The 17,531-nt window shown below is 41.0% G+C and overlaps 1 protein-coding gene across 3 annotated transcripts in view; it reads left to right on the top strand.

Annotated features, from left to right (window-relative positions):
• Positions 1-1,314: 1,314 nt before the first annotated feature.
• The window catches only part of TINAG (tubulointerstitial nephritis antigen), a 44,724-nt gene continuing 28,507 nt past the window's right edge, over positions 1,315-17,531 (top strand). For 2 of the 3 annotated variants that reach the window (XR_008597315.1, XM_054983170.1), the window contains exons 1-4: positions 1,751-2,245; positions 9,958-10,021; positions 14,453-14,542; positions 17,394-17,508. Coding sequence is in view for 2 of the 3 variants with exons in the window: in XM_054983170.1 (XP_054839145.1) it covers positions 1,873-2,245; positions 9,958-10,021; positions 14,453-14,542; positions 17,394-17,508 (642 nt within the window). In the remaining variant the exon portion in view is untranslated. Of the gene's footprint in view, positions 1,355-1,750; positions 2,246-9,957; positions 10,022-14,452; positions 14,543-17,393; positions 17,509-17,531 lie in introns of those variants that run through there. The other variant, XM_054983183.1, reaches the window with a different exon arrangement.

Consider the following 17,531-nt stretch of genomic DNA (forward strand, 5'->3'; position numbering starts at 1 on the left):
AGTTTTGCTGAGGACATCACCTGCAGCCATAGCTGCTGGGAATCTAAGGGTTGAGAGCAGCCCTCATCCTAAATTTCTCTTCATACTGCAACCATGCAGCCCCGATGAAGTCAGTATATCCCCTTTAAATGATACTGAGGCATTGAAATAGGAAGTATTACCAGGAAGGGGCTGCATTCTTTTTACTCCTCCTGTGAATTTATCAATTGACTGGCCAAACCGCAGGCCAAAATATGTTAATTGGGTATTGTTCTGTTTCCTTCTTAAGATTATCATTTTAATGATTTTAATCTGATGCTGTTTCAACTCATTTAGCTGCTCCCCAAAGTATTTTACTACTTTAATGCTGAACTTCTTTGTTCTAATATGATGCTGCCCAGTTAATTTATTGCTACTGTCTTATCTTAGTTGCTACTGGTTTTATATTTATTAAATTCTTGCTGTTGTGTTTTATTATTTTTCATGTTGCCTCTTCGATATTTGTATGGAGGGGCGATGTACAAATATGTGAAAACTTTGCAAAGATACTGGAGTGGAAACACTGGATTGGATACTGCTGTACCCAATCTGGACTTGTGCTGCAGCATCCTCTGAGACATATGAGGGTTTCTCAGATACACCTCTAAATCTTATGATGCTGTATTGGTAGTTGCAAAAAATAAATTGCTGTTACAAGGTTTTGTGTGGGTTGCTTCAGCTGCTAAGCATAGGAGTTGAGATCCAGTAGTGGCCCTGGCATGCTTCCAAATGGTTTGGCAAGTGACCAAAGCTTCAGTTTGTCCCGATGTGATGTTTCAATTTGATATGAAAGGTGGTGCTTGAGGCAAAAATCAAAAAGTCTAGATAGGTCTGACCTTCAAATTCTTAGTTACAAAAGGAAAAAATAGTGAAGAAAATAAGGAAACATTATGCCATATGTTCATTTGTTGCTTTCTGTATTGATATGAGCCTACTTCTTTGGAGAACATTTTTAAATTCAGAAATTTGCACAGCCAGATCTGATCAGGAAATTGATATCCTCAAAAGTATGTTCTTCTTTCAGACTTAAGTTGCATGTTCTGCAACAACAGACAAAACTTGACAAAAAAAACCCCTACCAAGAATAAGTATTTTGGGATGTGACAGTATCAGTGCCCCCAGTACTGATCTTCCCCAGATGTGCACTTGAAAGGGCAAAAGGGCAGAAGACTGGTATAATTCGTAAGTCTTCCACTTTCACCAGCAGTAAAGCAAGAGGAATACGGGCAGATTCCCTCCTCCCATTGCAGACCTGAGCGCCCACATGTTCTGCACTTCCATGTTGTTTCCACTGACCCTCGGGGAATGATTTTGCTGGCAGAACTGGCTGAAGTAGGTAAGGAAGATTTTACCTTTGGCCACTTGCACAATATTCCTTCTCTGCCTCCCTTTGTCCATCTGTCCAAATGCCCTCCCTCAGTTTCTATAAACCCCTCACCACTTGTGCTAAGTAGGAACCATTCCTCTGTGTACAGTGGTGATCAGCCGGATGGTTCCCAGAAAGATGAATCATGATTCCCTCTTCACATTAGCCGAGTTGTTTAGCTTCAATGGCTTTAAAAGATTTCTGTTCATTTTCATTAAGAGCATGCTTGTACTTTGTATTCACAGCCTATGAGGATTTTTTTTCATCTTACATAAACAAGACATTTTATAGCATCTCTGACTAATGTTTAACGTAGAAATGTTTTCCACAGCAGAGAATGTTTTTTCCAGTTTCTGTTCAGACTGCTTTCTGAATCATGAAGGCTTCCGGCAGGAACACTGTAGATACATATTTTTGTAAAATTTCCATTCAATAATACATAAAATCCCATATAGAAAACCTGGAAGTCATCCTCTGTATATCCAAGAATGTGGTTGAAGACCTGGATTTTGATCTTATGTCACTTTGCTATTGTGGGTTGCATAAAGGAGAAATTTGTCGCCGGAAATAATTTTCTGCTAAAAGACTCTCCTGCTGAAGATGGCAGTAATTCTGCAAGAGGGAGACCTGAAAGGGCAGTATCCAGAGGAGGCTACTGTAGACTACGAGGCTGCTGCCCAGGCAGGGATGATGGTTGCAACTTTCAATATAATGCAAGAAATGCCATATGTTACTGTGATTCCTTCTGTACTTCAGGCTCTCCTGCTTCTATAGACTGCTGCCCTGATTTTTGGGTAACCTGCTTTGGACACCCTACCACGCAACCAGCAAACATAAGGACACGCCCATTACAGCAAGAGGGTAAGTATTCAAAACAGGGCTCCACTGCATTAGTCCAAGACTGAGGAGATACAAATCTTCTCTTTAAAACTATGGAGCAAATGCTACTATTCAGTATTAAATGCTTCTATTTAGTATTAAAATAGTTATAGGAACATGAAATTAAGTGCTGCAAAAGGGAATAATTTCCGAGCTGCAAAAATGCATTCTGTTATGTTGCATTTATTTTTTAGATTCTAGCATGGTTTTTAAAAAGAATTTTCTTGAATTGCTGTAAATTTTGAACTATTTGGCTTCAGGAAAATGCTTCCAGATTCCTCTCTTACATAAAACAATGATTATTTACTGAACTATATCTCTCTGCAAATGGCATCCTATATTTAATAGTGATGGCTGATCCCATTGGGCAGATCAAAACATACGTGGGGTGTGTGTGTAACAACCCAGGGTATCTGTTTGCAGAAAAATATGAAAATAAAACAAAATGTGGGCTAAATTGCTTACTAAATACACAGCTAATCTGCTCATGCACAAACTTCAACTCAAGAAAATGCTAGAGGAAAAGGAAGAAAAAAAGGAGGGAAAGGTAGATGATTGTACTGGGGAAGGAAGGTGTGGAGAGAGGGCTGAAATGGGAGAGAAATATGTGATTATGTGGATGGCTGCGGGGGGATGGGCAATTGGACAGATGAAGAAGAGAGGATAAAAAGGAAAGTTTGATGGGAAGAAGCTGGAAAGGGACTATCAGATGGATGAATGTGTGGGGAGCAAAATTAGGGGAGGTGGGTGGTGGGAGAGGAATAAAATGGAAAGTTGGCCAGGAGTCAGGATGAGCTGGGTAAATAGGGAAATAGGGAGCAAGGGAAGGGAAATATACAATCAGGGATACCTGAGCTCCCTTAAGGAGGGGGATGGGGGGGTTCCTCCTTCTGCCCGACTCCTCGTTGGTCTTCCACTCATAGATCTCTTTTTTTTCCTGTGGTCTTCCTGGAATCAGTGCCAGCCACTAACCAAAATTGATTAGTGCCCAAATCAAATTGTTAGATTTAGTTAAAAATCTAATACTTTTTATTATGGAGACTTGGCTAGATGAGACTGGGGGTATAAATTTGACCCAGCTCTGCCCTTCGGGTTTCTTTATGTAGCAGGCTAAGCCACGGAGATAGGGAGGTGGTCTAACATGATTCTATCCATCTGTCAATATATCTATTATCTCCTCACACTCCACCAGTTTTGAGTGTACTTCTGAGGGTGGGGGACCAGGACAGAGTAGGGATTCTGCTGGTGTACTATTCATCCCACTGCCCAGTCATTTCTCTTCTGGTGCTGGCTGAGCTGGTCTTGGGAGTGTGGGTGGAGACACTGGGACTTACGGTCCTGGGTGACTTTAACATCCGTGCCAAGACCAAGTTGTCAGGAGTAACTCAGGATTTCGTGGCCTCCATGATGGCTACGTGACTGTCCCAAGTAATTATTGGTCCATGCACTTAGTGGGACACACATCTAATTGGGTCTATTATACAGATGGGGAGGGTGGTCTGGAGGTGGGGGAGGTAAAATTTACTCCCTTACCATGGTCAGATCATTCCCTGATAAAGTTTAGACTTGCGGCTTCCTCTTCCCACCGCAGGGGTAATGAACCCAGTAAGCCAGTCTGCCCCAGTCTGCCCCAGATGCCTGATGTATCCTGATAGATTCCAGTTTGAGCTTGGGATTTCCCCACCTTGGCTACTGATGATTCTGTCAACGCCCTGATGTTCTCTGGAATAGGGAAATGGCCTAGGCTATTGACACAATTGCCCCTAAGCACCCTTCCCTCTCCCAGAGAGAGCCAAGCTGTCTCCCTGGTTCAAGGGGAAACTGATGGTGATGAAATGGGAAGGATGATGGCTAGAGCACCACTGGCAGAAAACTCTGAGCAAGACTGATTGAACACAGCATAGAGCCCATATTAGAGCCTATTCTATGGTGGTGATGGTCGAGAAAAGGCAATATTTCTCAACCGCTATTGCATCTGCATGTAATCGGCCAGTTGAGTTGCTTTGTGTGGTTGCTTTGTGTGGTTCGAGGGATTTTACTTCATGGCCCCATGGAATTGGACTGTGACCACATGGCAGCCCGCTGTGATCAATTTGCTACTTGCTTTGCAAACAAAATCTCCAAGACTCACTCTGAGTTAGATGCACTTCTGGCATCTGCTTGTCCCATTTATATGGCTACCTTTCAGCTACTGGAGCCCAAGGATGTGGACAAGATCCCTGCAGGGGTGAGACCTACCCCCTGTGTTTTCGACCCTTGCCCATCCTGGCTGATAAAAGCTGACAGAGGGGGACTGGCCAACAGGATAAGGGGAATGATAAGTGCTTCTTTGTAAGCAGGAATTGTGCCTGCCATGCTCAAGGAGTGCTGAAAAAACCTTCCCTGAGCCCTACTGTGTTGGAGAACCTCTGGCCAGTCTTCAATCTACCATTCTTGAGCAAAGTGTTAGAACAGGTGATTGTTTCTCAGCTCCAGTGGCTCTTGGAAGAAACTGATTTCCTACACCCATTTCACTCCAGTGTCAGGCTGGAATTTGGAACAGAGCTTTGGTCTCTGAGAACTAGACAGGGGGAATGTGACCCTGCTAGTCCTGCTGGATCTCACAGCCTTCGACACCATTGACCATGATATCCTACTGAGTCGCCTCTCGGCTCTGGGACCAAGGGGCACCATGTTATAGTAGTACAAATCCTATCTGGGTGATCGGTCTCAGAAGGTGGTATTGGACTCCTGGTATGCTTCATGGCCATTGGTCTATGAAGTTTGACAGAGCTTTATGTTATCCCCCATGCTATTTAATATTTACATGAATCTCTGGGAGAGGTCATCAGGAAGTTTGGGCTGTAATGTCACTAATAGGCAGATAATTCCTAGCTCTACCTTTCATTTCCATTTAATTTTGAGGATGCTACTGACACTGAAGTCAGTAATGGACTGAATGAGGGTGAACAAGCTAAAGCTTAACCCTGACAAGACAAAGGTTCTCTGGGTTAGTACAAAGGCTGACCTGTGATGTGAGATCTCTCTAGTCTTGGACTGGACTACGCTCCCCCTTGAAAAGTCAAGTTTGCAGTTTAAGAGTACTACTTGCACAGCAGTCACCTTAGCAAGTCAGAGGGTTGTGGTGGTTTGGACTGCATTTGCCCAGCTTTGGCTGGTGTGTCAGCTGTGCCAGTTTATGGTTTAGTTAGATCAAACCTCAGTGATCCATTCCTTAATTGCATCTTGCCTGGATTATTGCAATGCACTCTACTTGAAACTACCCTTGAAGAGTGCTTGGAAGCTGCAGTCAGTGCAGAATGCTCTGGCTAGACTGCTGGTTGAGGAGAATACAGATATTACAGCAATTATACTGGCTACCAATTCACCCCTGAGCCCAATTCAAGGTGTTGGTTCTGTCCTTCAAAGCCCTGCCTGGCTTTTGACCAGGGTATCTGACTTCTCCCATACATTCCTGCTTGGGAGCAAAGATCACCAGGAGAAGCCCTCTTGACTGTCTTGTCAAGTAAAGAAGCTCACCTAGTGGGTTTGCAAGAGAGGGCCTTTCCAGTGGCAGCCCTATGATTATGGAACAACCTTTCCAGGGAGGTGCGCTGGCCCCCTCACACTCTATCTACAGGAGGCAGTTGAAGACTTTTGAAAATTTAGGTTGGCTTCCGCATAGCCACTTTTTCATGTATGGGTAGTTTTTAATGTGTGTTTTAAATGTAATTTTATATTTGTTTTTAGTTTAAATTTTAAGCTACCTAAAAGCAAATGGCTGCCTAAAGCTGAGCTCTGTCTCACCCTGAGCCCTTTAAACAACCTAACAACTGTAAAATGAATGCTATGAACAAACAAACAACAGAAAAGAAGAAAGCAAACAGTAAGGCTGCTAAAAAGCTTCAAGATTTTTTCCTGGTCTCCCAAACACCAGCAGTAGAAATCAGAGCTGAAAAAGACACACTCAAAATGGCTGCCGAGGAAAGCAGAGTAAGTAACTCTTCATCAGACTTAAGCTTACCAGCCTTACTTCAAGCTATGGAGTCTAATATCCTTCAAAAAATTTCCAATTTAACAGAGCAAATTGCAGAAATTAAAATAGACATTAACAAAGCAGGGCTAAAAGCTGAAAATGCAATGGATCTTAGCATTGCCTTGCAAAGAGATGTGCAAGACTTACAAAAAGAGAATGACCACATGCAAAATAGAATTCAAACCCTTGAACTTGCAAACCATCAGCAGAACTTAAAATTTAGAGGGATTGAAGAATCTGAAATAATAAATGCAGATTTAATCTCTTTCCTCTCTAACTGGCTAGCCACATGCCTTCAATTAGAAGAGGGCATCAGCCCTCTAATTTCCAAAGCGTATTGCCTTGGCTACCCTAATCATCCCAAAAGGAGAAGTCCCAGGGATGTTGTAGCGACATTTGTCGATTGGAGGACAAGAAAACAAATCTTGGAGGTGGCAAGATCACAAAACACGTTTACATACAAAGGAGCTTCTATCCTGGTGTTAACTGATCTGCCAAAGGACATTTTAAATAAAAGAAAGGAACTTAAACCAGTAACGGAGGCCTTAAGGAAAGCTAAAATCAACTATAGATGGATAAACTTTACTAAACTCCAAGTAAAACAACAAGGAGAGACCTACACAGCAGACGACCAAGAGACTGGATTATGCCTGTTACAGAGCATTAACCTGGAACTGCCTATGGAGTTAGACAACATATCTAACAAAAGAAAGAGATCATATCCTTCAACTCCACAAAAAGGAAGCAAGATACCGATTAGGCACAACTAAAGTCTCAAACTCTGCATTAGAAATAACAGAAGCTCTAATTCCAATGACTGAAACAAATGCCATTCATAGCATCAAAATATCAACAAAGGGTTCGGGGGGGGGGGCAGATTATAAGATACAGTAATATAATTAGCTTCCAAATTAGAATTACCCAGATATTCTGGAATTTTCCAGTAATTCAGGAGAGAAGTTTATCTCTTGAATTATAGAGGGTTATATAGGATAAGTTTCAGTTTCTTCCATTTTTTTTTTATTTTATTTTTTCCCCCTTTTGGCTTATTAATCGAATTCAAGTTAAACAGAAATTTATTGATAATAGGGATTGTTATTGTTCCTATATTATAGAGTGTTACTATTTTATATCAAATAATTAGTTATAAACAAAGTTTAGAGTTATAGAAGAGTTTTACTGTTATTAGAAAGTTATATTACTACAAGTTTATATTGTTACGTTACGGATATTAGAAGTATTACTGTTTATAATACACAGTTAAGTATAATCAAAATTTAAAGTTATAACAAGTGCTGTATTGTCATCAGAAAATTGTCTTATCGTTCAGATTTTATATACTAAATAGCATTACTGTTACCAAAAAAAAAAAAGCTACCTTGAGCTCCTCTAGATAAAAAGTTGTCTAATAGATGTCTTAAATAATAATAAAAAATAATTTAAAAATGCAGTGATGGTACAAAGCTGCAATTACAGTCTTCATTTGAAAGTTGCTCCATTGTGGTGTGTATTGAAAGCATTTTCCTGCACTTTTGACACTTTGAAGGGTGAAAAGAGTTTCACCATCTGGAGGTGCATCTCCACTTCAACACCGTTATTAGAGAGGTGTTTGCATCAGACCTGAGGAATAATCATTAGTATCTTTCTTGTCAGTTTCAACAGTGAGGTTTAATTTTCAGTGAAGAAGTTGGCTTTAACATCTTAACTTTGAGTTGCGACATGGAAAAAGTTTTTGAAGCTTGGAGGTGCAGAGTTCAAATTGTTTTTTTTATTGGATTAGATTATAATATCATTCAGTACATTCATTACCCCCTTGTAAGTCTATTTCTAACCCCCTCCCTTTCCTCCCCCCTTTTTAGTTGACTTCCAACAGTTTTCCAACCCTTAGTCTATTTTATTACTTAATTACTTAATATCTCATATACCCTGTTCAACACACACTTAATACTCTTTTCTCTAAGCTTATTAAATCTCTACTAAAAATATCTCTATATCTCTATGGTACAAGTTTCCCTTTAAATACCTGAGGTGCAGAGTTCAAATTGGAAGATCATTAAGAGCATTAAAAAAAAGTTAGCAGGAAACATTTTCACAATCCGACTTTTCCTTTCATTTAGTACTTTCCCAAGGAATGGTGATCCCTGTAAAGTACAAATTGAATTTGGCTCATTACAGTTAAATAGCTGCAAAACACCATCATCTCACTTCGCTGGCAAAAAGTCCTCTTTGCCAAAAAAAGCCAGTGGAGGGTGCTTAATTGTAACCAATGATGAAGTTTCTCTAATTAGAGTTGGTGCGTGTCAGGACAACTCACATCTAGGCTATCGGTTGTAGAATCCAATGAGCAACTTTCCCTCCCCGCCTTCTTTTCTTCATGGAGGTTGGTTTTATGAACTTCTGTATACAATTTGCTAAAGATATCGAATATGTGACTATAGACTATGTTCTCACAATGAAACTGGTTTCTCCTTCTAAAAATGGGGTATTTCCCACTACATGACATATTTGTAATATTGTTGCAATTGTAATTCTGTACAACAAGGAACTCGCTTTAGGTGTTTTATGCTCCCATGGAATGCACACCAACCTTGATGCAGCTAAGAAGGGGATGGGTCTTGACAATACCACCTGAGAACCTTATATACTTCTCTTTGAATTCCATGATTGAAGAAAACCAGGATTCAACTGTAATAAATAAACAAAAAAACTGTAGCATCAAACCAACTAAAATTAACTGTGAGTGAGGTCAGATTGTCAATATGATACTGGTGATACGAAAGAGCTCGTTTGTGGGACTTGACACTCATATTGCCTGCTTTCTATAAACTGAGCCGCCACTCATGGGAAGCAGCTTCATATGCTTACTAAGAAAACCAGAGGGTGATATACCAGTGTGCTAAATAAGCATGCATAGTCCAGTTGCTGGGCAAGGTAGGTGCTTTGGCTTCACCAGTATCCTATTGAAGTCAGGTCACGGGATGCAAACCTAAGCACATTTTCTAGGGATTCGCAATGCAGTCCTAAACAGACTTACACCCTTCTAAATCCATTGACTTTAATGGACTCAGAAGCATGTAACTCTGCTTAGGATGGCACTGCATGTCACATTAAACTCAGGGGAACCTAGTTCTAAGTAAACATGCTTTGGATTACATCGTGCATGCCTGTGGAAACTAATGGAGCAAGTTTGTCATGACTACCCTAAGTGACTTTCGGTGGGACTTAGAGAGATAACCTAGGTGGAATTACATCCCTATAAGCGTCAATGGAAGGATGTAACTCTGCTAGGATGAGACTGTAAGTCAGAGCTAAAGTGTTGCTAATTTTATATATTTGCTTCATTCAATTTTTTTTCAGATCTAATGATGCTTGAATGCTCTATGTAAGTTGAAGTACAGAGCATAAACACTTCAAGCAAACAAACAAGGAATCATTAAAGCTTTGTAGAAATGTGAATAATTATACTGGAAGAAGACTAACTGGAAAACAGTAATTACAAGGACCGTTTAGGGCATTTATTTTGAAAACCGCAAATTTTAAAAATCACTGAACGGTGCACTACTTAGGCACAAACAAGATTTTAAAAAATGTTTCCTCTGTCTTTAGGCATATTTTTATAGTTGCTCATAGCAAGCTTATTATTACCTCCTGTTCACACATATATGTGTTACGTTGGCAGGTTGTACCAAAGGTGGTCACCGTTATGGAGAAGGGGCAATCTTTAAAGACAACTGCAACTCCTGGTAATAGCCAAGAGAGAAACAAAGGAAACTTCTTCAGTTTAAAGAAGCTTGGCAGATGACTCTAATAATGACTTGAATGAATGACAGATACATACTTACAGAGATTGCCAGCTCAATTGTCTACTGGCTAAGCGAGGGGTGCCCATGACTTCTGCATACACATGCACGTGCATACCTCTGCTGACCAATCCTCAGGTCGCTTTTAATCTGAGCTGGTGTTGCTTAGGTTGGGGATTCTGCTCCTTGCATCATCAAATATTTACTCTAGTCTAAGTGGATGATGAGGATTTGAAGGGATGCTGGATTGCTCTGTGCCGAAGTAATTTTGTGCATTTTCTTGGCAAACAGTATATGCTGCTGATTTGAGTATTTGGCATAGCTTCCTTTCCTTCAGTTATTCTCCTTGCAAGATAAGCATAGGGAAACTTGCTAGCCAGCCTAAAGGAAAGAGCTCATTAACAATTGCTTAATGAAATCCACGGCACTGTTTTGAATAGAATATTGATTAGGGGTTTATCACCATTGGCATCCTGAGTAAACAAACACCATCAATGGATGGTCAGTTTAAGGTCTGATTAGACTATACATTAAATATGAGACACGTGGAACTGGCAATACGACAAGCCCAACTCCTGCAGTCAATTTCTGCTGGCAAAAGAGTGGCAGGTGGAAGGGAAGTAGTAATGATGCTCTCCCTCCTCCATTTTAAAGTGAGAGTCTGGTCAGGTTGGGGTTTCAACTTGCATTTCTTGTATCATCTAATCAGACTTTTATTACAGTTTTGTTTCTTGAATCCTAGATTTTATCTTTATGTATTTAACAAAGGTTAAAAAGCAGAATATTGATGAAGTAAATAAATTAAAATTAAAAATCTCCCGGCTGGCCTATGCAAAAAAAAGTTCAGGCAGATCTAACTGTCATAATACAATATAACTCAATCAAAATAGACATCAATGTAGGAAACAATTTTAGATTCATAATAGTAGTAGATTGCATTGAAACCTAGGTCCTTTTTGCACTTATGGTTTAAACTGCCATTTATGAGTATTTACTGCAATGGCTTCGGCACGGCACTCCCACATTCCACACTGTCCGAGGCAGTTTTGATTTGGTGTCTTGTTTTTCATTTAGACAAGCTTTGAAGCCTTGGTGCAGTTTCGGGCTTTGGGGACTTTGCAATTTACCTCACACTTCTTTTTCTTTAACTTTGAGCAGGTGTAGTCACGTTGCAATGATGGGACCCACCCATCCCCATTTGATGATTAGGCTGTCCCCTGCCCACTGGAAAGGCAACTGGTGGTGTTCTGGGGGAAAACATGTAGTTTTCATGCTTGTTCTATTCTCTCTTTTTTTAAAAGCCAAGCCAGGAAAGAGTTAAATGCTACTGTTTCATCCCCACCTGGCAGCTTCCCTGCCGCTGTGTTTCCAAAGGGCTGTGCAAAATGCTTGTTTTTTGTTTGTTTGTTTTGTCTTTGGCAAAGCCTGAAACATGCCTGGGAGGGAAAAGCAGCCATTTAATCCTTTCCTGGCTTTTAAAGCCAGGAGCAATGCGCAGTAATGTTACAATTGTTTCAATGTTACAACCTATTCTTGCCTTTGGAAAAAAAGAGAGTGTACGCATACCCCAGGGAGGAAGGGAAAAGCAGCTCTTTAACCCTTCCTTGGATTTTAAAGCCAGCAGGGAATAAGCTGCAACATTAGGAATCATTCCTAGTTTTAAAAAAATAAATAAGAGAGTGCCTGCATATCTGGGAGGAAGGAAGCCAATGGAGAAGCAGCCTTACGGTTGTTACCTTGCTTTACTGATAAAAATGGTGGGAAAAGAGTTCTGAGAGCTGAGGAGGGTGAGAGTGGTTACTTCTGCACAGACCAATCAGCTCCTGGGGAAAAGGAGAGGGGAGAAGAGACGCAGAAGAGGAGTATAGAGTTTGCACTGGCATTAATTGGGTCAGATGCAACTTGGCAGCGCCTTCAAAATAAAATCGTGGTATGTCTGCAGGGGGAAACATTGGGGATACCGCAAACAAAAATTGGTTCCACATCCCATGACTACCTTGCAAGTGTGAACCTTCTGCAAACATGGGAAGCAGAATAGATACCGAAATGCTTTAAAGTTCCAGTGCAAAAAGGACCCTAGTTAAGCCAGACAAGAGGTAAAGCAGCTTCCTGAAAACCAAGACCAAGTAGTCTTGTGACCTACTGGAAGGGGGGGGGGTGCATCTAGACAATGCTATCACCTGCCTTACCTCTTGTACCACCCAACTGTGTTCTTAACATCATTAGATGATATTGGCATACAAAGGGCCATCTGGTTACTAATGCTCCCAGGGTGGTGGGGTAGGGGTTAAACTTATATAGGAGGAGGCATTTTCTGAAACACCCTAGAATGAAGCCCCTTAAATGTCCAAAACAGCCAATTCAATTGTGCCTAGAAACCAAGTGGAATGAAGTTAAGACTAGGGATGTTCACTAAGAAAATTTCCATTTCAGTTTCAGTCCAGGGGTTCAGGAATCATTCTGTTCCAATACTAGTTTGTTCTGGCTGGGCCGGTGCCAGATCAGAACTGATCCATTTGGGTTTTTTTTTTCCATTTCAATCCATTGCATTCATGTTGACCACACATATGCAATTACACACTGCAATTACATTTTCAAGGGGGGGGCACTCTGGGGCAGATGTTTTTGCACTTAACCAAAAACACCATCAACCATTAGTCCCTCTCCTAGTCTAAACCATTGATCCGCTGAGTTTTTCCTCAAGTACAACAACAAACACACACATAACAGACCTGTAGAAGGCAAATGTTTGTGGGTGGAGTAGCTGGGAGTTCCCAAGCAGGACAGTGCTCCTACCCAGTGCAGTCCAGCAACTTTAAAAACAAGCCTGCTTCATATTCACTTTTTTCTTTTTCTATAGTGCCAATAATTTATTACCTTTGCATTCTGCTGTTGCCTGTTGGTTTCATATTTCCTTGTGCTTCACCCCCATAATGAGGGGCAAATCCAAATCCTTCCTTTTTACACTCAGTGTATCACTGCAAATAGGGGGCATTCTTGCTGCCAATCTTCTCCATTGCCCAAGTGCAGGCAGGTAGACAAAATGATTGGCTCAATTTCCCCCTCTCCCCACAGGTCTAAGTTTTCCTTTTGCTGTGGGGGCAGCCAGGATTGTTTTTTAAAGGGAGGAGTTACATATTTGTCAATTGACTCAGAAAAAGAGAGAGCCCTGAAAGACCATGGAAGGAATCCTAAACAATCCTACTCAGATGTAAATTCCATATTATTTAATTGTGCTTACTCCCAGGGAAGTCTCTTTAGAATTGCAGTATATGATTGAAGTCTCCCAGGGCTTTTATCAAGTTTGATTGATTGAACAGACCACTCCCCCCCCCCCACAGTGATTCCAAGTGCCCTGACTTGGGGGGGGGGGGAGATCAGTGCCTGGGTAGTGATGCAAAACAATCCAAGATGCACCCCAGCAGGTCTACTCACATGTAAGTCCTATGTTATTAAATAGTACTTACTCCCAGGGAAGTGTCTTTCGAATTGTAGCCTATAATCAATGTCTCCCTTCCAAACATTTCTAAAGCTGATAGGAAGGGAAGGGTCTCCCCTTGCGAAGACTGGATTAGCAGAGAGAAAGACTCATTTCCCAGGTAGCTATGGGGTGGGTGTGGGTGGGGAGATGCACTCAGGCTACACACATTGGTCTCATTCCCCCTCCCAGCCAACAGAGTTAATTAATAATGTAAGGTCCCTCTCCCCTTGGGATCCGATTGGCACTGTTCAGGAAAACAAGTGAGCCTAGTGCATGCCTGCAGCTGGAAGGAAAGGAATGAAACACGCAAACTTTTTGTTGGGAGAGACTCATAACAATTTAGTTTCCTGGATTTGGTTCAGCATTCCAGAAGCTGATTTAATGAGCTGAACCAGAGAGTTCTGTGTATAATTTCGGCTCTTTTTTTCTGTTATGCACATCCCTAGTTAACACTATTAATGCAAATTCAATTTACTCCCTCTGGCTTATTCCCACAACCAAAAGAGCCACGCCCACTAGCATGTTCTAAACAAAGGGAAGTTTGACAGCCTTGCCAGCAGCTGATCTAGAACATATTGTAGTTGTACATCCTGAAGGTTACCAATGTATACATAGTAAGTGGCCAGGACTCTGTTTCTAGGAGCAGCTTCAGCTCATATATCAGCCCAAACTAATAACAAGCATCCTCTCCACTCTCCTTCCTTTCCCACTTGTGCAGGTCAATGCTAAAAATGCTGCTGTTGGTGGTACTGGTAGGGATGGTTTTGTAATGATATGAAGAAGGCTGCTGATGAAAATAAACACCATGTTGATAATTTCAGGGCCACGAACAAGCTCTGTTTGTTTGGCATGATTATCTCCATCAATTTAATTCTCTGCTTTATTCATTTCAGCAAGTGCATAAACAATCATTGGATGTGTTCAGATGAAACATGTCTTGTGAGGCCCAATTTAATTAATCAGATCAACAGTGGAAGCTATGGGTAAGAATCTTGTTTGGCAACATTAATGAGATGTGAATAGCTCCCATTCTACTTATAGGCAAAACATTTGTGTATGACTTGCACTTGTTAGAGCGTTATGCTTACAGAGAGGTATTATACACCTTATTTGAGATATATGTGTGTTTTCTAACTCGCTTTTGAATTTATCAATCTGTGAAATAATTCAGCTTCAAAGAAGAAAAAAGACTGGATACTGATAACTACTTGTTTTTCACTTTCTTTTGTTTTTTCAAGATGAAAAGTATTGGTCTTCTGTAGTTGGACCTAAAAATGAATGTTTCAATGATTCATGATATAGCTCACTTAGGATATTTCTTCTACCAGATCTTAATCTATGTAGTATGTCCATAAAATAGATGAAGTTATCTGCTGAAGGACAGAATGTGAGCACTTCTACTATAATTTCCATAGCCCTCATGGTAGCTCAGTACCTTTCTGAAAAGTTGAGATACCAACAACAACATCTGGTATTCCATAATTAAAAGAGAGAAAACTAGTATTGCAGCAAAGGTCTATTCTGAGAATGTGTCTTTAAGTGTTCTGCAGAGAACATACAAAATATAATGTATCAATATATCTAATTCACAACATGGCAAAATTGGTGGATACTTAAATCTGGAGACTGGAGCCATATCTAGACAAGAAAAAATGTGGAATACACTCCAGGTTTACAGAAAAATCTGAAATGTTAAAAAAATACATTGCAGGTATGACACACACACACACACTTTGACTTAAACAACTTAAATGGCACTAGAGGCTTTTAAAAGTAGCCTCTAAAAACAAAGTATTTTATTTACCATAGAGGGAAAAGGTCGGCTGAAATCAAGGGTTGAAAATTTCTGAGGTAACTCAATATAGATAATTGAAGTAAAATCAGTACATGCACAGACTTAAGGTCTAATGTTACAGACTAATGAGAGTTTCTTAAGATCCTCCCAGTTACTTAAATCTTTGTGTTGAGGGGCTTTTGTTCCAATGTTTTCCCAAATATTCTAGTACATTTTCTTTAAGTATTCTCTTACTCAGTTTGGTTTCCAGAAGGCTGGTACACTCTTTCCAGTACCCAAACCTCTTCTCTTAAAACACCAGTACTCGTCTTCAGTTTTTAACTAATCCCTAAAGTCTCCACAAGTAGTTTCTAATCACACCAGACCAGGGATCTCTTCACTCGTGAGAGCTAACTCTCTGTTTGACTGGGTAGGGAAATCTCTTACTAGAAGATCTATCCCCTTTCTTTGGCCCAAATGGGAGTCTGCACCTATTTCCCAAACTTCCTTGCCAGTTTCCCCCCAGTTCTCCTGTCTGTGTTAAACTGCTGTCAGTCAGGGCTGAATCTTGAAACTGTCAGTACTCGACTCCTCTCAGCTGGGGCTGAAATCAGACTCCCTTCTCCCCAGCATCCAGTTCAAAAGTCTTTCTCTGTTGAATTCATGCTACCCAATCCTTGGAGTAGCCTGTCACTCAAGGCTCTCTGTTTCTGTGAAGCATTAATCCTCCACGGTCCTTCAGCTCTTACAGCACTTCTAAGCTTTTAAAAAGTGTAGTCCCTCCCAGCAGAGTTAACTGGCCCATTGATTGCTTTAAGAAATGAATGCTCTCAGTGGCCATTGCTAGGGAACCACAACAATATTGCCAGCCTTCAAGCCTTGATTTCTGTCAGTAAAAGGCAGGAGGCCCTTTCCAGAGGTGCTTTGGCATTTGAAGAAGAATTTATTGAGGCCAAGCCAGAAAGCAGCCACCAGGCAACTTGCTGCCATGTGACTTACATGACTTACCCAGGTCTGACTACTTGCTACTCTTCAACAGCATCCACCAACAAAGCCAGAGTAGTGGTTAGAGTTTCAGACTAGGATCTGGAAGACTCAGGTTTGAATTCCCACTTTGCTATGGAAGTCCACTGGCTGATTTTGGGCCAGTCACACACGCTCAGCCTAACCTACCTCACAGGTTTGTTGTGAGGATAAAATGGAGGCATGGAGAATGATATAAGCTGCTTCAGGTCCTCTTCCAAAGAAAAATGGGATAAAAATGAAGTAAATAAATAATAAATATTGCTGAAGGGGGGCAGATAAAAAGTGGGTGAGTAGGTGGGTGGGTGGGAAGGAGAGAAGGAAGCAGGGGAAAATACTGGATATGAAGGCTGCCAGGAAGAGAGAAAGAGGGAATTGTGCGAGGAAAAAGATACAGGGGAAAGCAAGTTCCACCTCCCCCAGTTCTTGCAGCTTTCCCACTGTGCAACTAGGACAGGCTGTGTACAACTGGGGCAGAGTTTTCCTGCGGAGAAATTTCTAGGAGAAGGAAGGAAAGCTGAAGATGGGGCAAATAAAGATTGGTTGGCTGGGGAAGAAGAGAACAGGAAAAGAATGAGGCTATGTGGGCTTTCAAGAAAGGGAAAAAGGACACAGTGGGGGAGAGGGAAATGAGATGCCTCCCAAATCCTTATGGGTCCCCTGCTTGTATAGAAATAACGTATGGATTTGGACACTGAGGTGGATATCCATGGCTATGATTAAGTTACTCTTATGTAACCTCGCTACATTTACATGCACTGTAATGGGGGAGTGAGAGAGAGAGAGAGAGAGAGAGAGAGAGGCAATTCTTGATGGGTCAGATAAGAAATTATACACATTTCAAACATAACAATGAGAAAAGACACCTTATTTATATGGACATTAATTTTTAACTGATCCAAATAAGTGAAACTTTGTGAAAACCTCAAATCATATAACAGGCAAACTTTGTGAACTGGAATGAATGTAAGAACATTTAAAGTGTGGGACCAGTGCAATAATGACTGGTTTGCTTTATTTTTATATTTGTGAGGCAGATGGAAAGCCAGTAACTACAGCCAGTTTTGGGGAATGAGCCTGCAGGAAGGTTTCAGCCAGCGTCTTGGCACATTTCCCCCGTCTGCTGCCCTACTGGACATGACACCTGTTGCAGTAGGTTTCCATTTTTTAAATTG

This window comes from Eublepharis macularius, chromosome 1, assembly GCF_028583425.1.
Source record: "Eublepharis macularius isolate TG4126 chromosome 1, MPM_Emac_v1.0, whole genome shotgun sequence".
Taxonomy (NCBI): domain Eukaryota; kingdom Metazoa; phylum Chordata; class Lepidosauria; order Squamata; family Eublepharidae; genus Eublepharis; species Eublepharis macularius.